At 42.6% G+C, this 24,764-nt stretch overlaps 1 protein-coding gene across 4 annotated transcripts in view; it reads right to left on the reverse strand.

The window, feature by feature from the left end:
* Positions 1–2,341: 2,341 nt before the first annotated feature.
* LOC139265612 (serine/threonine-protein kinase PAK 3) overlaps positions 2,342–24,764 on the reverse strand; it is a 261,203-nt gene continuing 238,780 nt past the window's right edge. For all 4 annotated transcript variants that reach the window (XM_070882746.1, XM_070882745.1, XM_070882749.1 and 1 more), the window contains 6 exons: positions 21,500–21,612; positions 20,106–20,223; positions 14,779–14,878; positions 12,099–12,295; positions 7,202–7,339; positions 2,342–3,104 (listed from right to left, as the gene is read on the reverse strand). In XM_070882746.1, the coding sequence (XP_070738847.1) occupies positions 3,018–3,104; positions 7,202–7,339; positions 12,099–12,295; positions 14,779–14,878; positions 20,106–20,223; positions 21,500–21,612 (753 nt within the window). In that variant the 3' untranslated portion in view covers positions 2,342–3,017. The remainder of the gene's footprint in view (positions 3,105–7,201; positions 7,340–12,098; positions 12,296–14,778; positions 14,879–20,105; positions 20,224–21,499; positions 21,613–24,764) is intronic.

The following is a 24,764-nucleotide window of genomic DNA, read 5'->3' on the forward strand; positions in this document are numbered from 1 at the left end:
TAAAAAGCAAAGCATTGCTTCAACCTCCTGTTGAAATTTTGTAGGCTAAAACATTAAAAGGAACTCCTTCCCTTTGGTTGGCCTTTGAATGTGGTTGGTTTGTTTGGAGTGAATGAACTTTGACACATCTATACTGGAGTCTCTGACATGATCCCAGATTCTCAATACCATAGCAATAGAAAATACTGAACATCATGTCCTTTAACTGATTAACAGCGTTCCCAGAAATACTTTATTTTTGTGATTTAAAAAATAGTTACAAACGGTTTTCTGAAGCTTGTGCGAAGGTTCTGCATAAACCTTTGAAAAAGAGTTCATGTGGGTTTACAAATAGCATTTGATTTCCTGGATTTCTAACTATAATTGACTGGTAATGCAAGGAAAATTCTCCCTCCTTCCCTGTCTCAGTAAAGTGTCCTATAGGTTTTGTGACTCTGAGATTAACTAGGAATATTGCTGGATAAGCTCAATGTGTTGGGCACTTGCATGCTCTTATTCAGAAATGTGTATGTATATTATAGGTATCCCTTCAGCGTGCCTTCCCCAACCCGTGAACCACAGAGTCTGACAGATTTCCTTCCTCATTTCATACTTCACTATAGTGATCCACACCATCACTGGTCATCAAGATACCAGAGGGAAAAAATTCAAGTTGCTCCTCTGCTTTACTGAAAGTTAATCGAAATGGCTTTGCTGTTGATGGGTGTGTGTGCAGCAATGTTTTGTGACCATCCATTGCGATACAATCAGCCATGGGTGTCAGCTAAAAGTATGTCTTGGCGGGACAGGGATCGAGGGAAAGATTGTCACCATGGGACCAACCAGTTAATTCACCAAGATAAAGAGTAGGAGTAGTGGGGAAGGCCTGCAATGCCCTCATCACTAGATTACTTCCTTTTTATGCAGCAAATTTCTCAGTTTCGAACCTGGCGTGAGGGCCTGCAGGTGAGTCAGAAAGCTAACTTTTATCAGCTGTGCTAAAGAGATATTGTACTGCTCATCCCGGTACTGTAGAATATTACATTTTTATTTAAATCTCATTTGTAAGAAGGTAGCTGGCTATATACTATGGATATTTCTGGTGATAAAACTGCTCCTTGGAGCCCTCTATTCGTCCATTAAAAGGAGAGCAGATGCTCATGTTGACAAAAAGCAAACAGGATCTCCACAATTCATATTTACTTCCCAATGTCGGCATCAATGTCTTCGGTCGGTTTTCAGACTGATTGGGAGCCTTTGTACTCAGTCTCCAATGAGATGGGCACATTATATTTGTTTAAAGACATGCCATAAATGGAATCTCACATCAGCTCTGTGTGTCTACCATTTGGAAGATCATATGAGGGTTCAGGGAACTAGATGACCTCACTGGGTGGTAGACATCCTCCAAAATGGGCCATTTGGAGAACAAAAACAGCTCAATTCACACCTAGGGCTAAGCACATAAACCTTCATTTTCCTTCCCCCCTCCACCCAGAGCTTACTTCTTTAAATTAACATACCGACTCAGTAGAAAGCAAGAGCTTCTGACAGAGATAAAACAATGTAGTCATTCATTGCAAAATGTAAACTGCGGTGCCTGTAAACAGTTCATGAAGGCTTGAAATCCATTTATTATTAAAAATAATATGCAGGTGGGTTTTTCTGACAGAAATAAGCCAGTTTTTAAAGTTTACACGCTGATAAGATCCTAGTTTTTTCACCCCATTTTGAATAGTGCAACTGTTGGAGCTTTGTTTGTCAAGCATGAGTCAGGTAATAATCCTGTTGGGAGGTTGACTTTTCTGACTGCCCACTGGCATTTTGTTGGGAGAATGGGGGAGGGAGGGGAAGAGTGGTTGACTCACTTTCTGTTCATTTCAATTCATATGGTTTCATTATTATTATGTGATATCAGGATGTCTGGGAAAATAGTTTATAGAACTGTGGGGGGAAAAAAAACAAATACCATATATAAACACACACACAATACTTCTATTCAACCCTTTAAGCTTCCTTGCAAAATGGCTCCCACCACTCTGAGACAGGTTCATTATAAGAGGATTTGGCCTTTCACTATTTGGACAACGTAACTAACATTTGGGTTCATAGCCACCTAATAGTGATCGTGCCGGGACACTGGAATCTTCCCTTCGCCAGGAATGGCTTCTACACATTCAACAATCTACACTACCATTGAGCCCGCCCTTATGTAATGGCTTTTTGTCAACAGAAATGGAACTTTTCCAGAATACTGTAGTTGATCAGAAAACAAAAATTATCAAGATATCCAACAGAAAACCCAACAGTTCCAACTCCATTATCAATAAATATTAAGACAATATACTAAAGAAATATTAAGAGATAGACTTGAAACCTGTAAAAAATATATATATACACAAAAGAATGAAAACTGCATTCATCACAGAACTGTGAATGTGTTATAAAGCAATACCAAAGAACTTAAGGCCTCTTTATTTAGTCTGACAGAGCATCTCTCTTTTGGAAGCATGGCATGGTTTTGTACCCACTGGAACGTTGAATTATCCAGACATTCACTTAACAATCACAGCAATGTCTGAAGAGTTTTTTTGTTTGTTCATCAAAACTGTTTTTTCTGAAAGGCTTCACTCGATTGCTATGGTTTACAGCAATGAGTCCCTTAAGCCTTGATATTTTACAAATGTGTCATGTCTCTACTTAGACCCCCAAAAGTGACCAAATGTTTAAATAAAATATAATTTTTTTTTATGTTGGCAGGGAGGGGAAAGAAAAATGAAAAATAAAAAAATAAACATGACGATACCATATCAATGTGGGCAACTGTGTTTGAAACTAAAACTTCAGATGGGACCAAACAAGGTGTTAAGATGAGAAAAGACATCATTGTAGTATCCCATTGCTGTGCTAGCTCTCTCGGTCCTGCAGCGGAAGGAGATCGAGATTTCTCCAGGTGAGACACAGTCCAGCTCTGGTTAGCCCCTCTTTGAAGGCAGGAGGGAGGGGGAGAAGGGTGACAATGGAGACCATCCCTTGCTCTAACGGTTGTTTTTAACTGCCTCCTTAGCCGCAATTATCAGAGGGGTGAGGCTTGAGAGTGGCTTTGCAAATTTCAAGAACGGATGCTGAAAAAAAAACAATTATAGGTTACTATAAAACTAAGAAAAGGCAACAGGAATGTACAGCTGCAACTCTGCCAGAATTAACTATTGAACAGTAAGGAGATAAAACTGAATGGAGATAGCAGTAATGAGATTTTTCAGACTAATTATTGATGCTGGATGAGGCTAAACGGTTGGGCTAAACACAACAAATATGAACAACCAGAGCTGTTGGGGAGGAGTTAAACTAACATGGCAGGGGGATGGGAACCTATGCAGGGAGACAGAGGGAAATAAAATGGAGGCAGAAGCAAAAGATAGAAAGGAGAATAGTAAAAGTGGAGGGCAGAAAAACCCAAGGCAAAAAACAAAAAGGGCCACATTACAGCAAAATTCTAAAGGGGCAAAGTGTGTTAGAAAGACAAGCCTGAAGGCTCTGTGCCTCAATGCGAGGAGTATTCGGAATAAGGTGAACGAATTAACTGAGCAGATAGCAGTTAACGGATATGATGTAATTGGCAGCACGGAGACATGGCTCCAGGGTGACCAAGGCTGAGAACTCAACATCCAGGGGTATTCAACATTTAGGAAGGATAGACAGAGAGGAAAAGAAGGTGGGGTGGCGCTGCTGGTTAAAGAGGAAATTAATGCAATAGTAAGGAGGGACATTAGTTTGGATGATGTGGAATCGGTATGGGTGGAGCTGCGGAATACCAAAGGGCAGAAAACGCTAGTGGGAGTTGTGTACAGACCACCAAACGGTAGTAGTGAGGTTGGGGACAGCATCAAACAAGAAATAAGGGATGCATGCAATAAAGGTACAGCAGTTATCATGGGCGACTTTAATCTACATATTGATTGGGCTAATCAAACTGGTAGCACTGCGGCAAAGGAGGATTTCCTGGAGTGTATTAGAGATGGTTTTCCAGACCAATATGTCGAGGAACCAACTAGAGAGCTGGCCATCCTAGACTGGGTGATGTGTAATGAGAAGGGACTAATTAGCAATCTTGTTGTGCAAGGCCCCTTGGGGAAGAGTGACCATAATACGGTAGAATTATTTATTAAGATAGAGAGTGACACAGTTAATTCAGAAACTAGGGTCCTGAACTTAAGGAAAGGTAACTTCGACGGTATGAGGCGTGAATTGGCTAGAATAGACTGGCAAAGGATACTTAAAGGATTGACAGTGGATAAGCAATGGCAAACATTTAAAGATCACATGGATGAACTTCAGCAATTGTACATCCCTGTCTGGAGTAAAAATAAAACGGGGAAGGTGGCTCAACCGTGGAAATTAAGGATAGTTTTAAAACCAAGAAAGAGGAATATGAATTGGCTAGAAAAAGCAACAAACCTGAGGACTGGGAGAAATTTAGAATTCAGCAGAGGAGGACTAAGGGTTTAATTAAGAGGGGGAAAATAGAGTACGAGAGGAAGCTTGCAGGGAACATAAAAACTGACTGCAAAAACTTCTATAAATATGTGAAGGGAAAAAGATTAGTGAAGACAAACGTAGGTCCCTTGCAGTCGGATTCAGGTGAATTTATAATGGGGAACAAGGAAATGGCAGACCAATTGAACAAATACTTCGGTTCTGTCTTCACGAAGGAAGACACAAATAACCTTCCGAATGTACTAGGGGACAGTGGGTCCAGTGAGAAGGAGGAACTGAAGGATATCTTTATAAAGCGGGAAATTGTGTTAGGGAAATTGATGGGCTTGAAGGCCGATAAATCCCTGGGGTCTGATAGTCTGCATCCCAGAGTACTTAAGGAAGTGGCCCTAGAAATAGTGGATGCATTGGTGATCATTTTCCAATAGTCTATCGACTCTGGATCCGTTCCTATGGACTGGAGGGTAGCTAATGTAACACCACTTTTTAAAAAAGGAGGGAGAGAGAAAACCGGTAATTATAGACCGGTTAGTCTGACATCAGTAGTGGGGAAAATGTTGGAATCAATAATTAAGGATGAAATAGCAGCGCATTTGGAAAGCAGTGACAGGATCGGTCCAAGTCAGCATGGATTTATGAAAGGGAAATCACGCTTGACGAATCTTGTGGAATTTTTTGAGGATGTAACTAGTAGAGTGGAAAAGGGAGAACCAGTGGATGTGGTGTATTTGGACTTTCAAAAGGCTTTTGACAAGGTCCCGCACAAGAGATTGGTGTGCAAAATCAAAGCACATGGTATTGGAGGTAATGTACTGAAGTGGATAGAGAACTGGTTGGCAGACAGGAAGCAGAGAGTCGGGATAAACGGGTCCTTTTCAGAATGGCAGGCAGTGATTAGTGGAGTGCCGCAGGGCTCAGTGCTGGGACCCCAGCTCTTTACAATATACATTAACGATTTAGATGAAGGAATTGAGTGTAATATCTCCAAGTTTGCAGATGACACTAAACTGGGTGGCAGTGTGAGCTGTGAGGAGGATGCTAAGAGGCTGCAGGGTGACTTGGACAGATTAGGTGAGTGGGCAAATGCATGGCAGATGCAGTATAATGTGGATAAATGTGAGGTTATCCATTTTGGGGCAAAAACACGAAGGCAGAATATTATCTGAATGGTGGCAGATTAGGAAAAGGGGAGGTGCAACGAAATCTGGGTGTCATGGTTCATCAGTCATTGAAAGTTGGCATGCAGGTACAGCAGGCGTGAAGAAGGCAAATGGCATGTTGGCCTTCATAGCCAGGGGATTTGAGTATAGGAGCAGGGAGGTCTTGCTGCAGTTGTACAAGGCCTTGGTGAGGCCTCACCTGGAATATTGTGTTAGTTTTGGTCTCCTAATCTGAGGAAGGACATTCTTGCTATTGAGGGAGTGCAGCGAAGGTTCGCCAGACTGATTCCCGGGATGGCAGGACTGACATATGAGGAGAGACTGGATCAACTGGGCGTGTATTCACTGGAGTTTAGAAGGATGAGTGGGGATCTCATAGAAACGTATAAGATTCTGATGGGATTGGACAGTTTAGATGCGGAAAGAATGTTCCCGATGTTGGGCAAGTCCAGAACCAGGGGACATAGTCTTAGGATAAGGGGTAGGCCATTTAAGACTGAGATGAGGAGAAACTTCTTCACTCAGAGAGTTGTTCACCTGTGGAATTCCCTGCTGCAGAGAGTTGTTGATGCCAGTTCATTGGATATATTCAAGAGGGAGTTAGATATGGCCCTTACGGCTAAAGAGATCAAGGGGTATGGAGAGAGACCAGGAAAGGGGTACTGAGGGAATGATCAGCCATGATCTTATTGAATGGTGCTGCAGGCTCGAAGGGCCGAATGGCCTACTCCCGCACCTATTTTCTATGTTTCCATGTTTCTAAGAGAACTTTTCAGTGGAGAAAGCCAGTTGATAAGAAATCTTAGCTTTGACATTTCTTATACTTCAACACATTTTTATCACAAATTGTCATGTAACGTTACAGATTTTTAAACACAATTGCCCAATGGTGTCATTGGCCCGGAATCTTCTCAGAGTTGCTCACGTTGCACCTCTGTAACTGAGCTGGAAATATGGTGGAAACCTCGTTTGTGCACATAAACTGAGATTCGGCCATAGTTACTGCAAAGTTGCAGAGCGGTAGCAGCTCCGAGGATGGGGTGCAGCCAACTGGAAAGGAATGAAAAAGCAAACAAAAATTCCAACACCGGAGAAGAAAAGAAACGGAAAGAAAAACAAATCAGCTACATTCTTTCTCTAATCAGCCCAAACACGTTGATAAGAAGCAGACATGTTCCAGGAGAATCTTGTAGCATATGGAGACCCAGCGTGCATATTTTACTATTGCCTGATGAAATTTAAAACTACAGGGTTCCAAGAGGAGTCTGCAAACAGGAAGCTTCATTATTTGTAAAATTTGTGCTGCTCACAATGAGCGAAGTCAGTGTCGGAGAATGGAACACAATCTCTTACTGGTACATAGTGACAGCATCAAGCACTCCCAGATTAGCTTTTGTCCAATAGTACATTGGAGAGTTAAGCTGCCTCTACTCTGCCCCAACCTGCCTCTGCCTCAATCCCCAAACAGTGCTCTCATTGCCCCAAGGTGACATTTTTCCATTTTCCCCAAGTACTCAACCTGAAAAGTTAATGTGTGAAATATTCGAAAGGCTTTGCTACGCAACCTGTAGAAGCTCCTTGGCTGAACCCCGGCGCTCCACGTCCATCTCCAAGCAGCGATTGAGGAAGTCCCTGAAGACTCCCGAGAGTTTCTCCGGGTTCTGCAGTTCTGGAGTCCCATTAGTAGCAATCAAATACAAGGCCTAATAATTAAAAGCACCATTGACAGAAGAACTATTATTGGAATGTGAAGAAGTTTTCTTTTAAGAGACATGTAAGCATTTGAAATCAATAAAGGGTAAAGATGAAAATGACTACTGGAGTCCAAATAAAAAAAAATCAAGACCAGTTCTCATTGAAAATTCTTCTTTAAACAGTGAATTCTGATTAGATCATTAGGAGAAATGAACTGGAGAGTTAGGAATCCTAACTATAAGGCAGCTAAAATAAATTGCAAAATGGATACTGGAACACCGCTGTTCCATTTCTATTGACAGTGGTTCCTCTGATGGATAATTCCACATTGTGGTGTGGCAATGAGCCGTACAGACCAAGAGGTCCTGGGTTAGATTGGTGCTGTAGTTAGTTAGTTGATCTTAACCATGACAGCAGCTGAAATATTATAAATAGCCTCACCGCTCCTAGGTTAGGGAGGGGAAGAAAAAAATAAATCAGCCAGACATCGTATCTTGCTCAGTATCCAATGTCTTGCTGGAAAGTGAAAGTCACTTGAGGATACAATCGGGCTTGGCTGCAATGTTCCAATGGTTTGCTTGTAAAACTGTCAAGCCTATTACTTGAGAAAAAGATGTATTTAGAAAGACTTGCATTTATATAGCGCCTTTCACAACCACCGGGCTTCCCAAAGCACTTTACAGCCAATGAACTACTTTTTAAAGTGTAGTCACTGTCATAATGTAGAAAACGCGGCAGCCAATTTGTCCACAGCAAGCTCCCACAAACAGCAAGGTGAGACTGACCAGTTAATCTGTTTTAGTGATGTTGATAGAGGGATAAATATTGGCTCAGACACTGGGAAATAACTCCCCTGCTCTTCTTCAAAATAGTGCCGTGGGATCTTTTATGTCTACCTGAGAGCAGACAGGGCCTCAGTTTAACGTCTCTTCCGAAAGGCGGCACCTCTGACAGTGCAGTACTGCACTGGACTGTCAGCCTAGATTTAAGTGGAAGCTGACTAAGTACATGAGGGAGAAAGGAATAAAAGAATATATTGATTGGGTGAGATGAAGTAAGGTGGGAGGAGGCTTGTGTGGAGCATAGGCCCTTTGGATTGAACGACCTGTTTCTGTGCTGTAAATTCTATGCAAGATGTTTCAGAAAAACCAAACTGTAAGTGGTAAATCAGTGTACAGGATTTAGCAAAAGGAAACATAGATAATATATAGGGATTAAAAAATTAGAAGTATGTTAAGATGAATCATTATTCTTTATGACCATTAAAAAAGGTCTAGGAGTGAAAACAACTCTGCCTTTCAAACTGACCATTTCATTAATTTCTAGCGTTTGAGAAATATTGCGGCAATGTCAGTGGATGTTGGTGAGGTTGAGAAGCTAACCAACTCCAGTGTATAGGTCATATTTTGAATTTTACAAGCGCACAAATTTGTGCTGCCAGACAGTTAGGTATTACATATTCTGTCACAGTCTGTGATATTTACACAGCCTCGGTCTACAGGACATGGAGGGATTGCTAATAGCCATTTGATCCGAAGCTCGGTCACTGTTTGACATCCTAATCAAGTTAAGGCAAATCAAAATTATTGTCCAAAAGAAAAGGATAAGTTTCCCATAAAAAGGGCCACTGATTTATCTACTAACAGTTACCTTTTAAATGAGAAATCTCAGACACACGCTTGAGAAAGTGGAATTAACAGTACAGCATTAAGGAACCAGCACAAGCTGAAGAAACAACTCTGGAGGACACTGCTCACATGGTGATGGGCTACAGGGAAATAACTAATTGTGAGGCCGCCATGAGCACTGTAAATTGGACGATATCATGAATCGCTTATTTTTCATGATTAGGGCAACTGATTTGCTGTTTGTTGCTCAGAAACCAGCATTTTCACGGCCTCTGGGAATTTTTATACAAATTTGCTGTCCTCGGCTGGAAATGTTTGAGATTTGCTCCTGAATGAAGCCATTGGTGTGAAATGGGTGTGTACAGCTGTTGGAGTTCTACACAATGGGAAATGATTTTGTTCAATGGGATTCTACAAAGCGAGAGTCTAATGGAAGCAGTTTTGCCAACTGAAATTCTATAAACTGGTTAACTCTGGAACTTTGCTCGGACATTTCAGTGAATCATCTGCCATTGCTGTGGACATTTCAAAGTCTTTAACGGGGTCTAGTACCATACAATTCTAAACATCTTCCATCCTACCTAAGCTATGTTCAAGCTATCTAGTTTCCACTTAAATCACAGTTTCAGTGTTGTGGTTTAAGGCTTATGCTCCGGCTCAAGACTTTTCCATTATCTTAGGGATCCTTGAAGGTTCTATTCTCTTCCCCACTTTGTTCTTTCTCCATATCAAGTGACCACCTTCATTCATCCTCCAACTCTAGTCATTTTTTTTTCTGTTGATTCCATTTTACATTCAACAACTTTCAAATCTCATGGCCTTGTGACAAAAATAGGATTTCTGTCCTGTTAGACATGTATGTCAAGAAACCAAAAATATAATAAGTCAGCATGGATTTCAAAAGGGAAAGTCTTGCTTGACCAACCTCATTGAATGTTTGAAGAGGTAACAGAAAGATTAGACAAGGTTAATGCAATAGATGTAATTTATCTAGATTTTCAAAAGGCTTTTGATGAGGTACCACATAATAGACTGATGATTAAAGTCAGAGAATGCGGAGACAGGGGACAAGTAGCAGAATGGATAGCTAGCTGGCTTTAAGACAGAAAGCAGAGAGTCGGGGTAAAGGGTAGCTATTCACGGTGGCAGAGGATGAGTAGTGGTGTTCTACAAGGCCATAAAAAAGCAAACCAAGCATTAAAGTTTATTTCTAGAGGGATAGAATTGAAAAGTAGGGCAGTTATGCTAAACTTATATCGAACCTTGGTTAGATTGCACTTAAGAGTACTGCATACAATTCTGGTCACCATATTATGAAAAATAGGCACTGGAGAGGGTGCAGAGATTTACAAGGATGATACCAGAAATGTGAGGTTATACCTATCAGGAAAGGATGAACAGGCTGGGTCTTTTTTCTCTTGAAAAAAGGCTGAGGTTGTGACCTAATAGAGGTCTTTAAAATTATGAAAGGAAAGCTTGGATGGGGCGAGGCAGGGAATATAACTGTTACACACCATTATCCCATTTTTTTTACCAAGGTGTTAAAATTGTTAATAGTTTGTTTGCCTAATGTCGTCAAAGAAATTAACGAAGCTTCCAAGTGGAAAATATCTTCATGAATGTTGATGGGCTTTCTGTTCACCTGTGGTGCCATAATAGAGGTGGGTGGAGCTCGGTAAGCAGCACTTTCATACTTATTACCTGAGACTCTGCCTTTTCAAGAGTTTGCCAAGAGAAGTTGGAAGAACATGGACTCTTTTAAACATTCACTGCAGTTCCTGTGAGGCTTCCTGTTCCTTCTAAGCTCCAAATACATCTGCTTACTTGGCTTTTTTCCCTTACACCCACTGTGTTTTGAATTCAAGACTCATCACACAATCTCAAACTCAAATTCATTCTTTCTAAGATCTCAAAACTGTACAAGTCGCTCCTTCCTCATACAATCCTTTGAAAACTAAGCTTGGTATTGCTAATCAATATTTCAAGATTTATATTTTCTTTTGAACCTTGATGGTGTTTTGGGCAATAGCTTATTACATTTTAATGCTGTGCTCAATATAAATAAAACACACATGGATGCAAAATCTTGTTTTTTTCCCCAAGGAATAAATTTGTTCAGTCAACCGATCAAAATAAACAGCAAGATCCAAGTTACATGGAATTTACAGCCCAGAAACAGGCCATTTGGCCCAACAGGTCTATGCTGGTGTTAGTCATGTTTTTAGATTTTTTCTAGATATTTTCCTTGGTTACAGCCTCTCTTGTCACTACCGTAGGTGGAGCTTGCGATCTCTATGAACGGATTGTGCCTTTTCCTGTAACTGCAGTTAGACACAGGGGTCGAACAGAGAACCTTTGTTACTGCATGCTGGCTTGTTGGAATATATTGTGTGCTGCCATGTGATCTCGTCTTCGCAAGGTGGAAGAAAGTACTAGCTATCAAATTTAGCTCAGGCTGTAAACTACTAAACTCATTTATTGAATGTAAAACATGAGAACAGTACTCAGTACCAAAAATATAATTACACTTTACTATTTTCCCTGAAAAGTCAAAAACAACAAAAATGCTTCTCTTGTGCTATCCCTCAATATTAAACAGATCCTTGAAACACGACTCATTTACTTCCTACGTGGCTATCAGTTACCACGGGGTCCTCTGACTACTGCTGATCACTGCTGGCTTCAGGCCGATTAGAGCTTTGCACAGGTGGCCAGATACAAGTCCTCAACTGGAAGCACCCAGCTACAGAGCTATCCATCAAAGGCACTGCAAAGATTCAGACCCCTCTCACTGACCTGACATACCTTTATCTCAAATATTAATGTCAATTAAAGCTATTGATAAAAAAACTCTACGGGATGTTAATCACCTAGGATGCTCAAACTGAATGGAATGGTTTGATCTATTAGTCTGTACCAAACACTGCATACTAAAATCTTTCTGAATATTACACATGTCTCTGCCTTGCTCTGAGTTGCGAATATCAGCCAGACTCTAATGTATGTTCCTTGCAGCATGAAAGAATCACCTGACTGGAGCTAACTTTAAGCCTGTGGGTACTGTGGCCAGCAATCAGAGAATCCAATCGACTAAAATGGTCTATTTTGTCACAATCCATATCAGTTGAAAACAACTTACCCTGAGAGGGTTTTCATTCAGATAAGGCGGTTCTCCTTCAATCATTTCAATTGCCATAATTCCTAATGACCATATGTCCACTTTAGGACCATAGGCTTTCCGTGTTACTACTTCTGGTGCCATCCAGTATGGCGTCCCCACCATTGTGCTCCGTTTGTTTTGCTCGGGGGTGATCTGAGCACAGAATCCAAAATCCGCTGAAAATTAAAAAAAAATTCACAATGACTAATAGTGTGAAATATGCTGCAGCAACTGATCTTTGCCGACCATCAAGTATGGAGAATGAGTGGTTCTCTTGAACCCAACTTGAACACAGCTCTATCCCTGGGATCAGTGAGCAGACATCATACTCACCCAGGAAATAGGAGAGAACTAGATTTTCCAACTGAGGCAAGTAGTCTCATATTCCTTTGTGTTAGTTACTCCCCCAGCGCATTATTTTGGTACACAGGCAGAGTAATCATAAAGGCTAATGGAATTTTTATTTTTTTTATTCATTCACAGGATGTGGGCGTCACTGGCAAGGCCAGCATTTATTGCACATCCCGAACTGCCCTCGAGTGACTTGCTAGGCCATTTCAGAGGGCAGTTAAGAGTCAACCACATTGCTGTGGGTCTGGAGTCACATATAGGTCAGACCAGGTAAGAAAGGCAGTTTTCCTTCCGTAAAGGACATTCGTGAACCCGATGGGTTATTGTGACAATCCGGTAGCTATATGGTCACCATTAAAGCTACTAATCGATGCATGCTTTTTTATTCCAGATTTATTTAACTGAAGTTGAATCCCAGCTGACGTGGTGGGATTTAAACTCCGGAACTTTAGTCCAGGACTCTGGATTACTAGTCCAATAACATTACCACTATGCTACTGTTTCCTTGAATGTTGGCATCTATTCCAAGGGGGTTGGAGTTCAAAAGTGAGGAAGTGATGTTTCAGTTGTACAAAACCTTGATCAGGTCCTGGCTGGTGTGCAGTGTTTGGTTTTAGGCGCCGAATCCCAGATATACAGGCCTTGGAGAGAATGCAGCACAGATTGACCAGAATGATGAAATTGTGAGGACAGGCTGCATAAACTTGGCTTGTATTCCCTTGAGTATAGGAGATTGAGGGGTTCTCTGATCGAGGTGTTTAAAATGATAACAGGACTCGATAAGGTAGATATTATGAACCTATTTCGTCTGGCACCAAGCTTATGGTCTACAGGGCAGTAGTGATACCCGCCCTCCTACATAGCTCAGAGATGTGGACCATATACAGCAGACATCTCAAAGCATTGGAGAAGTACCACCAGCGCTGTCTCCGCAAGATCCTGCAAATCCACTGGGAGGATAGACGCACCAACGTCAGTGTTCTCGATCAGGCCAACAGCCCCAGCATTGAAGCACTGACCACACTTGACCAACTCCGTCGGGTGAGACACATTGTCTGCATGCGCGACATGAGACTCCCAAAGCAAGCACTCTACTCAGAACTCCTACACGGCAAGCGAGCCCCAGGTGGGCAGAGGAAACATTTCAAGGACACCCTCAAAGCCTCCTTGATAAAATGCAACATCCCCACCGGCATCTGGGAGTCCCTGGCCAAAGACCGCCCTAAGTGGAGGAAGAGCATCCGGGAGGGCGTTAGGCACCTCAAGTCTCGTCGCCGAGAGCATGAAGAAACCCAAATGCAGGCAGCGGAAGGAGTGTGCGGCAAACCAGACTCCCCACCCACCCTTTCCTTCAACGACTGTCTGTCCCACCTGTGACAGAGACTATAATTCCCATATTGGACTGTACAGTCATCTGAGAACTCACTTTTAGAGTGGAAGCAAGTCTTCCTCGATTCCTAGGGACTGCTTATGATGATGATGATTTTGTCTGGTGGGGAGAATCCGGAACAAGAGGGTACAATCTTAAAAATAAACCAAGGCCATTCAGGAAGCACTTTTCACACAAAGGTGCGATATGGATGTTGTGACAATTGGAGTTTTCAAGACTAAGATTGCGAGATTTTTTGTTAGGTAAGCATATCAAGGGATATGGAGCAAAGGCAGGAAAATGGAGTTGAAAAGAAAGAAAGACTTACATTTATATAGCGCCTTTCATAACCACCGGACGTCTCAAAGCGCTTTACAGCCAATTAAGTACTTTTGGAGTGTAGTCACTGATGTAATGTGGGAAATGTGGCAGCCAATTTGTGCACAGCAAATTCCCACAAACAGCAATGTGAAAATGACCAGATAATCTGTTTTTGTTATGTTGATTGAGGGATAAATATTGGCAAGGACACTGGGAATAACTCCCCTGCTCTTCTTCGAAATAATGCCATGTATCGTTTACATAAACCTGAGAGAGCAGACAGGGGCCACAATTTAACGTCTCATCTGAATGACGGCACCTCCGGCAGTGCAGCTCTCGCTCAGCACTGATTTAAGTGGTGCAGATTAGCCATGCTGTAATGGAATGACGGAGCTGGCCCGAGGGGCTGAATATCCTACTCTGCTCCTAATGTTCCGATGTTCTAGGCTCACAGAGGAAGAAGCACCACTTTAGCCTGGTATCAGAGGGTGGTTGGAACCTGTGAAACTGTGCCCCAAGTCCTCGGGTGGGGTGGGGGCAGGGAAGGAGGAATTTTGTTAAAAAGGAAAGACATAAGCATGTTGCATCAGGCAATGAATTGCTCCAATTTATACTTACTTAATTTAACCGAGCCATCCATTCCCAGCAGGATGTTGTCGCTCTTGATATCTCTGTGGATGACCTGATTGGAGTGTAGGAATTCCAGGGCTTGCAAACACTATTGGAAGAAAAGAGCAATAGCATCACATTAAGAATTCTTTCCTTTGTCCTCTATAAACCATTCCAGAAGCAGCATTCTGACAAAGGGTCATCGACCTGAAACGTTAACTCTGTTTCTCTCTCCACAGATGCTGGCAGACCTGCTGAGTGTTTCCAGCATTGTCTGTTTTTATTTCAGATTCCCAGCATCCGCAGTGTTTTTGCTTTTGTGCCAGAAGCATTTTGTTTGTTTTAAGCTTCAATCATAATCACCCCAAGCTAATACCGCTTCAAAATATTGTATGTCCTGATAACGAATTAGCAGGTAAAAAGGCCAGCCTGTATGCAAAACCTATTTGTCTTTCATTCACACACCAGGCAACCTTTAGGACTTTAAGTACGAACAGGAATTTAGTTCCGATTTACATTAAACTATGGGATGCTTTGTTCTACGGGCTCACACTGTCATGTTTGTAACCTCACATAACTGTAACCCTTATGTAACAACACTGTACACTGTATACACCTGAGTAATGCACACCTTGACCACAGGGGGTGAACTTGTGGGAGACACTCCTCACCTGGTCATCCAGGTATATAAAGGGAGGTCCCACGCAGGGTCAGCACTTCTTGGTCCTGGGAATAAAGATTCAGGTCACGTAGTGACTTTGTCTGCAGTACATGCCTCGTGTGATTCTATAGTAAGGTGTAAGGACACCACACACACCTACAAGGAACTGCCCTTTCCAAACAGAGTGTTCACATCGTGCTCAGAGAGGAGACTTCCTTTCCCTTATTCTGGGCTGGATTCAAAATCAGTACCTAGAGAGGAAAGGAGAGCGTGTTACCCTCCGTGCCTTCCAGGTCCTCAAGTTAATGAGGATTTTACTTTTTGATGAATCCTAAGAGAACCAGATGAACCTGTTGTGTGATGCCATTTGGAGGACGTTGCTTTCTGCCATCTGTCTGCAGTTTGGGGGCACAGCGTAGCAGGACTGTAAACTAGCCTGGAGAAGGGCTATTACTTTCCAGCATTGGAGAGACTGAACAGGACAGCAACTCAATGGCCTGCAAATAACACCCGTATGTTCACCACTCCAGCTCCAATCTAGCATCGTGTCATTCTCTGCTTTCCTGCTGCATCACGTATTTCTGTGGCCTCGTTCAGCTCGCCACTGCTGCGCTGACAAGCTCCTCAATAAACCATGACTGCATTTTATTTATTTATCTTTTGAACTCTGTTTCCATTCCTCAAGTTAAAGGTTCAGTTTTTGTCACGTGAACTGTTCACCTGTTCGAAACAAAGGAAAAGGAATAAAGAAAAAGGCAGCATAGGAATTCTAACTCCTCAGTGGGCTGGAATGGAGTGGGCAAGCAATGAAAATGGAGCAGCTCCATTTCCTGCTTATCGTCTTGGCAACGGATGAGGCGCGCCTAGACGCCACGCACATAAATGCTAATTAGGGTCCCATGGCATCAACGCAGCATTTTAAGTAAGGGCCGAGTGCAGCATTCATCAGGCTGAAGCGGGTTGGCAAATGGTTGGGTACTCCTCCGGACCCCACAAGGAAAAGCTCGCTTTCCCTCCTGTGGAACACACCATAAACCCCCTCCCACTACTTACCAGGAAGCTGGTGGGCGGCCAAGAGCCACCTGATCTTCACTTGCCAGCAGCTGCCCTGCGCCCTCTTCCTGCCCGTTACAGGTGGGGAGAGGACCGACACTATTGTAATGACGCTCGTGAATTAAAATGCCCCCGAGGATAAAATTTAGGCCAGCAAGTGCGTTTTGAAAGACGGCACCTCCAACAGTGCGGTAGTACCTCAATGAAATGTCTGCCTAGATTGTGTGACCCGAGACCTGAAGTGGGACTTGAATCTGTGAGCTTGCGACCTCAGGGGTGAGAGTGTTACCACTGACTCAAGGCCGAGACTTCAACAAAGGAACAAGTGAGAATTGTTTTAACAGGTGTAAGGCCCTACTTGGGTAATGAGTTTTAATTTGTACTCTCTAGTTACCAACTCACAAACCGGTGGAAATAGATTTTCCCCAGTTACCTTATCAAAATTATATTAACATGTAGTTGTGCCAGGTATTCACTCTGCACGGGTGGATTTTACAGCAAGATTTATCATACTCAAATATCCATCAAGTTTTATGACGACATAAGGCTCTATTTTCCTTCACAAACAGACCATTAAAGCACGTTAACAGTGGACAGGTTTCTTTAAGAATTATTACTTTCCCACTGTATTGGTTTCTTAAAAGGGACGCAGTCTGGTCTTTACTGAAAGAATATTACAATCCCATTTGAAATGTCACTATGCTGTTTGTTTGTAAAACCCCTGGAATCGGAATGAAACACTGTCTGGCTGTTCGGCTGCTTGCTGTGACAAAAATGGTGCCGCTTTAATAAATGACAATTTCTGGGGAGTGGAAACCCTGAAGAATGCAGTTATGTTTTATGAAAAATCAACTAATTCTACGTGAAATGGTTAATACAAAATGTGAATCAGTCCTTCCCCCCAAACAGAGCACATCGTGTTCAGCACATTTATTTCCCTTCTCTTTTTCTTTAGTCAAAAGTCATCGGGCAAATCACCTTTTGGCCACAAGGTGGTGCCAAATCTCACACTGCTATTCTCGGTTCTCACTCTAAAAAATAATTCTAATTTTGTGACTTGCCCAAGTGCTAATGTCTGATTTTGCTGGTAACTATGTCTGCTCTGTTATTCTGTCAAAAGGCCGTTTAAATGAGCAACAATGCACATTACACCTTGTGATGCACATGGCTCAAACTCTAAAATCCATGAAAAACTTCATGTAATGCAGTTCTGATAGGCAGTGTTCCTAGTTATATTTTCAGTACTATCCTGAATGCATAACTAGCCAAGTTTGAGCCTGGAAAGGAAGGGGGAAATCAATTTGTCCACAACTGATCCATATTACTATTAGGTTTGATTATTCTGTCCAATGACACCCATTGCCCTTGTGTGGATTACATAGAAATTCCAACAGAGAAACAGGCTGCAACAAAATGCAAGAAGACGTCAGCAAGCTTGCAGAATGGGCGTGTAAATGGCAATTCATACTCCTTGGAAAATAGTCTAAATGGGGTAGAGGAGCAAAGGGATCTAGGGGTACAGATTGACAAATCATTAAAAGTAGCAACACAGGTTGACAAGACTATAAAAAATGAAAACCAAGCACTGGGGTTCATTTCGAGAGGAATACAATTGAAAAGCAGAGAAGTTATGTTAAAGTTATATCGAACCTTGGTTAGACCAAACTTGGGAGTACAGTGCACAGTGCTGGTCTCCATGTTGCAAAAAGGACATAGAGGAGGCGCAAAAAAGATTTACAAAGATGATACCAAAAGGCTGAGGTGTGACCTAAAAGAGGTCTTTAAAATGATGAAGAAGTTTGATAGGGTAGAGAAAATGTTTCCACTTGTGATAGAGTCCAAAACCAGGGGCCATAAATATAAAATAGTAACTAAAAAATCCAATAAGGAATTCAGGAATTAGTCTATGCCGGAGTTTACCCATCACATGAGCTTCCTCCCACCCATCTTCATCTAACCCTATCCCCATAACCTTCTAGTCCTTTCTCCTGCATGTACTTATCCAGCTTCCCCTTAAATGCATCAACGTTATTCGCCTCAACTACTGCTTGTGGTAGCATGTTCCACATTCTTACCACTCTCTGGGTAAAGAAGTTTCTCCTGAATTCCTTATTGGATTTTTACCCCATTAGACTATTTTCCAAGGAGTATGAATTGCCATTTACACGCCCATTCTGCAAGCTTGCTGACGTCTTCTTGCATTTTGTTGCAGTCTTTCTCAGTATTAGCTATACCCTCCCAATTCGAGTAGATAGTGTCGCAAGCCCCACACTATGACCCTTGGTGGGGGGGTGGGGGGGCTGGAGAAGAGAGAATGGAAAAGCTGGATTCAGAACCAGACAGAGAGCTTTGGTCAGGAGTGCCGGTGTGAAGTGGGGTGAGTTGAGAGATTATCCTGACTGATAGGACTGGGATTGGGATGTTCGTTTCAGATGTCATTTTAAAATTGGAATGGTCATCCTGGTAAAATGGCAGGGATACAAGTCTTACTTGCCATTTGTAAAGAGAAATGCAGAGTGGCATCATTTTATCACCGCTCACATGTCTGCTATATATATGTACGTATTTATATATATATAGTATTAAACGTTGCTGGAAGGGTAACTATATCCCACAAAATAACACATCACAACAATTCTTGCTGCAGCTAGTGCAGTATGAACTTTCTGAGCGGAGAGATTGGTTCCCGAAATGTGTTTTTGGAGTGCGTGGCTCTTCCTTGATCTAATACTCCAAAGACCCCAGAAAGGGAGGTAATGCCCAGGTTTACCAACTCCCCTGCATTCAGCAAGTATCTCATACAGGAGATCACAATTTCATGCTCCTGGTCTGACGATTGTGAATACTGACTCAATCCCTTCTTTTAAAAACAAAAATAAAAAACACTCTCACAAAATATTTTAGGTGTGAGATGGTGGACAGTATGCGTTGCTGACTTGTGACTAAAAATCTTGTAGCTTGAACTTGCCCAAGGTTGATGGTCTCTTTAAATTGCAAGTTACTCTACAATTTAGACAGACTGGATCGAATAGCTACATTAAGCACAGTCTTAATTAGTGTCGTGTCACTGTCAGGTCAGTGCTGTTTTTCCATCAAACATAGTGGGACTCTGTGTCGAGCAGACGAATTCAAAGAACACCTATTTTAGCAGCTGTTCATTATCACACCGCTCAGGGGTAGTCGGAGATCTGTTACAATGCAAGATGCTAGAAGACAATATTTTCCAGATTTACCAGTCTGAAGCTGCAATATCCTGGCTATAAGCTGTTTAAAGTCAACTTTAAAGAAATATTCTCCAAGGCCAGCCTCGACAATGGCCTTTGCCGTAAATATTTAGCTGAAAAATACACCCAAGTGTTTTACTAAAGGACGTGTTGATTCGCAACACCAAAAGCTCTGATTGGTCACCTTGGAGGACAAGTCCTGATTGCTGATTGGTCTCTTTGGAGGACAAGTTCTGATTGCTGATTGGTCTCCTTGGAGGACAAGACACACCCAGCAGTTTCTCTGGAACGTGTAATTAGATCCTGCCTGCCTACGTAATCAGTTACTTTGCAAAGTGTAATTCGAGCCATTCTGACTGCCAGGCTCCAGACAGTGCGATACACTATATTGCACTTACCTCCCGGCACACTGCTGCTATTTGGCCTTCGTCCATGCAGGTCTCTGTGACTACGTCTGTTAAGGAACCCCCAGCCAGATATTCCATGACTACCCAGAGTTCATCGCCTACAAGATAACTGTCACAAAAATAAAACAGTAAGAACCTCAGCTTACCACTTAAAGAAATTAATTTAAAAATCAATTATGACCAAATCTCATGGTTGCCCAATTTCACACAGTATGAGAAGCAGCTAGATCCAGCTTTGCGTCTTCATAGTGAGGACAGGTTGTCATCAAGCAATATAGAGCTGGACTGGCACAACCACTCCCAAACATGAGCTCCCAATCTCAGAGCGAACAATTGGAGCACGATGCACAGAAGGTATTAGGCAATTTCCCGCTCTTCAAATAGAGAGTAAGATTAAAAAAAAAGACTTGCATTTTGATAGCGCCTTTCACGACCACTGGACGTCCCAAAGCGCTTTATAGCCAATGAAGTACTTTTTGGAGTGTAGTCGCTGTTGTAATGTAGGAAACACGGCAGCCAATTTGCGCACAGCAAACTCCCACAAACAGCAATGTGATAATGACCAGATAATCTGTTTTAGTCATGTCGGTTGAGGGATAAATATTGGCCAGGACACCGGGGATAACTCCCCCGCTCAACTTCAAAATAATGCCCTATAATCTTTTATGAGCGAGCAGATGGGGCCTCGGTTTAACATCTCACCTGAAAGAGGGCACCTCCGACAGTGCAGCGCTCCCTCAGTACTGCACTGGAGTGTTAGCCTAGATTTTTTTTGTACTCAAGTCTCTGGAGTGGGACTATGAACCCGCAAACCTTCTGACCCAGAGGCGAGAGTGCTACCCACTGAGCCACTCAACTGAAAACTCCAGGCTCAACTTCATCTCAAGTTTTATATGTTTCTCTTTTATTTAAAGATGTTTCTTATCATCTAAGCAGGGCGCATGCTCATCTTCACCGCTAAACCTGCGAAGTCTTCCCGTCCAAATATCCACCTCAAATCGTGGCCAGTAGCATTTTACAAGCATTAGGATTTTATGAAAAGTTACTGTCCTTTCCTAAACCTTTGGGGACTGTGGCCACATTTGAGAATAAGGGCTGTGAATTGTTCCAGTGACCAGCAAAACGAACACAATTTCCATTCTATCAAAATGACTGCTGACAACGAAGTCCGGCGAGAACAACCAAAAGACCATTGAAACTGCGCATGTGCAACGACTTTATGTCGTTGGCAGCAGTTACGTCCTTCATTTATTAGTTATAAAAATATTGGAGATGGGGAAAAAGGCCGTTCGGCTGTTGGAGGCAGGACCTCGTGTGATGAACACCTTTAGGAATACATCCAACGAGAGTTGGCAACCTGAGTCGTGCACGTGTTTAAGACTCACCTGTCTAAATAGTTCACGATGTTTGCATTTTTATTTTCCCTCATGACAAGGATTTCATTTATAATCAGCTCCTTTTTGGGCTGTTGCTGTAGATTCATCTGCTTGATCGCCACCTGCAAGTAGATTCAGTTGAAGTCAGAGATATGTGAAATGGAGCCTTCATAAAATCTTTATTTAGAAAATGTAATTTAAAAGAATAACTTAGAGCTCAGTGGGTGACTGCACTATCTGACCTGGTGCTGCTGAGCCACACAGACCGGGAAGGTCCCAGCTCTGATCCACGGTCTGTGTTGAACATAAGAAACATAAGAAATAGGAGCAGGAGTAGGCCATAAGGCCCCTCGAGCCTGCGCCGCCATTCAATAAGATCATGGCTGATCTGATCATGGACTCAGCTCCACTTCCCTGCCTGCTCCCCATAACCCTTTATTCCCTTATCGCTCAAAAATATGTCCATCTCCGCCTTAAGTATATTCAATGACCCAGCCTCCACAGCTCTCTGGGGCAGAGAATTCCACAGATTTACAACCCTCTGAGAGAATAAATTCTTCCTCATCTCAGTCTTAAATATCAAGGGATATCGAGGGGCCAAATGGTCTACTCCTGCTCCTATTTCTTATGTTCTTATGTTCAACACTGACATCAGTAGTAGGAAATGCTAGAGTCTATTATAAAGGATGTGATAATGGCACACTTAGATAATATCAACTCGATTAAACAAAGTCAACATGGATTTATGAAAGGAAAATCATGAGGATGTAACCGATAGAATAGATGAAGGAGAAGCAGAGGATGTAGTGTATTTGGATTTTCAGAAGGCCTTTGATAAAGTCCCACATAAGAGGTTATTGTGCAAAATTAAAGCACATAGGATTGAGGGTAGTGTATTGGCATGGATTGAAAATTGGTTAACTGATAGGAAACATGAGAGTAGGAATAAACAGGTCTTTTTTCAGGGTGGCGGGAAGTGACTAGTGGGGAACGAAAGGGATCAGTGCTTGGGCCCCAGCTATTCACAATATATATATATAAATGATTTGGATGAGGGAATAAAATGTAATATTTCCAAGTTTGCTGATGACACAAAACTAGGTGGCATTGTGAGTTGTGAGGAGGATGCAAAGACGCTGCAAGGCAATTTAGATAAGTTGAGTGAGTGGGCAAACACGTGGCAGATACAGTATAACGTGGATAAATGTGAAGTTATCCACTTTGGTAGGAAAAACATAAGGACAAAGTATTATTTAAATGGTGATGGCTTGGGAAGTGTCGATGTACAGAGGGACCTGGGTGTCCTTTTCACCAGTCATTGAAAGCAAACATGCAGGTGCAGCAAGCAGTTAGGAAGGCAAATGGTATGTTGGCCTTCATTGCAAGAGGATTTGAGTACAGGAGCAAGGATGTCTTACTACAGTTATACAGGGCCTTGGTGCAGTTTTTGTCTCCTTACCTAAGGAAGGATATACTTGCCATAGAGGGAGTGCAGCGAAGGTTCACCAGACTAATTCCTGGGATGGCAGGACTGTCGTATGAGGAGAGATTGGGTTGACTAGGCCTGTATTCATTAGAGTTTAGATGAATGAGAGGGGATCTCATTGAAACGTATAAAATTCTGACTGGGTTGGATAGATTGGATGCGGGGAGGATGTTTCCCCTGGCTGGGAAGTCAAGAACAAGGGGTCACAGTCTCAGGATACGGGGTAGGAAATTTAGGACCTAGATGAGGAGAAATTTTTTCACTCAGAGGGTGGTGAACCTGTGGAATTCTCTACCACAGAAGGCTGTGGAGGCCAAGTCATTGAATATATTTGAGAGAGAGATAGATAGATTTCTAGAAACAAAGGGCATCAAGGGGTATGGGGAAAATGCAGGAATATGATCATGATCTTATTGAATCATGGTCATATTGAATGGCGGTGCAGACTCGAAGGGCCGAATGGCCCACTACTGCTCCTATTTTCTACATTTCTATAATATAGGGATTGGGCGGGAAAGTGGAGTTGAGGTCGTAGATCAGCCATGATCTTATTGAATGGCGGAGTAGGCTCGAAGGGCCGTACGGCCTACTCCTGCTCCTAATTCTTATGTTCTTAAAATGCGTAGATGAGGACGTCAGGTGAGAAGGGGATAGCGTTCGATTTCGATAACCCCCGCCACACTTAAGGTCAAATAGGCCAATAAAGACCGTCTTCGTTAATATACGAGGTACATTTCTTTTCCATGAAGAATCAGTCGATTCACGAATGATGAAATTCCAGCACGAGTATCGTAGTAATAGGAGCGATGCCAAGGTCTGCACTTTGTAGGGGTGAGTGGGCTACTGCTTTGTGCTATTGCCTGCCTGAATTGGCTATGTCTCAAACAATGTGCATGGATCTGGAAGGAATTGGGAGCAACTCAATGAAGAAAGTCAATGCCTTATTTGGGTTTTCTATCCCTCTCTCTTCACCAATTTCCTCCCCTCCCCACAAAACAGCCCTTCACACTCAAAGAGCAAGAGTCCACGAAGAGCGTGCCTCCAAGCTCCTTTAATAAAACAGGCAGCCCACAACACTCAAGCATTATTACCAGTAATAAAATGCCCCCCTCCCCGATGTTCAACAATTCCCATCAAGATAAAAGCCCCAGGGATAAAATGCCTCGGCTCCTCACTGTCAGATGGCGAATGTGCTGAACTGGAAATCAATTTAAATGCAATAGAGTTGGACAGCTGTCAGCCTCAGAGTTCAAAATGTCAAACAAATCCCATGAATATGGAAAGGACATAAAGCCCCTCAGAGAAATGTATGCAGAATGTTCTGGTAATTGTTTAGAAGCGGCCGACAGAAATGCAAGTCAAGAAAGCAGGGGCGATAGAGCTGGCCATGACGGAAAATCTTACTCACGTAACGAAGGCTGTGCGAGCACGTCAGTCCGTCTCAGTGATACTGAATGTTTATTCTGGATGCAAGTGTTAGTGGACTGGGACAAATTCTGAGGGGGGGGGGAATTTAACCCGAAGAAACGGGTGGGTTTGGAGCGAGAGGGCAGGTCAATTGTTAAAAATGGGATTCCCGATCTGATCCCGCCGACCAACCCGCTTCCAGGGGGAGGAGCATCAATTTAAATATTATAATGAGGCTGGAAGCCTCTTTTTTAACCTCCATTCTGTATTTTAACTGCATGTGGATGGGTTTTACACAATTCGTGAAATAGGCAGTTACAGCAAGGCAGGGACTGCTGGATCCTGCCTAATCCACCACCGCGATCCCCCTCACATGGCCTC

The sequence above is a fragment of the Pristiophorus japonicus genome, chromosome 6 (assembly GCF_044704955.1).
Source record: "Pristiophorus japonicus isolate sPriJap1 chromosome 6, sPriJap1.hap1, whole genome shotgun sequence".
Classification (NCBI taxonomy): Eukaryota; Metazoa; Chordata; class Chondrichthyes; family Pristiophoridae; genus Pristiophorus; species Pristiophorus japonicus.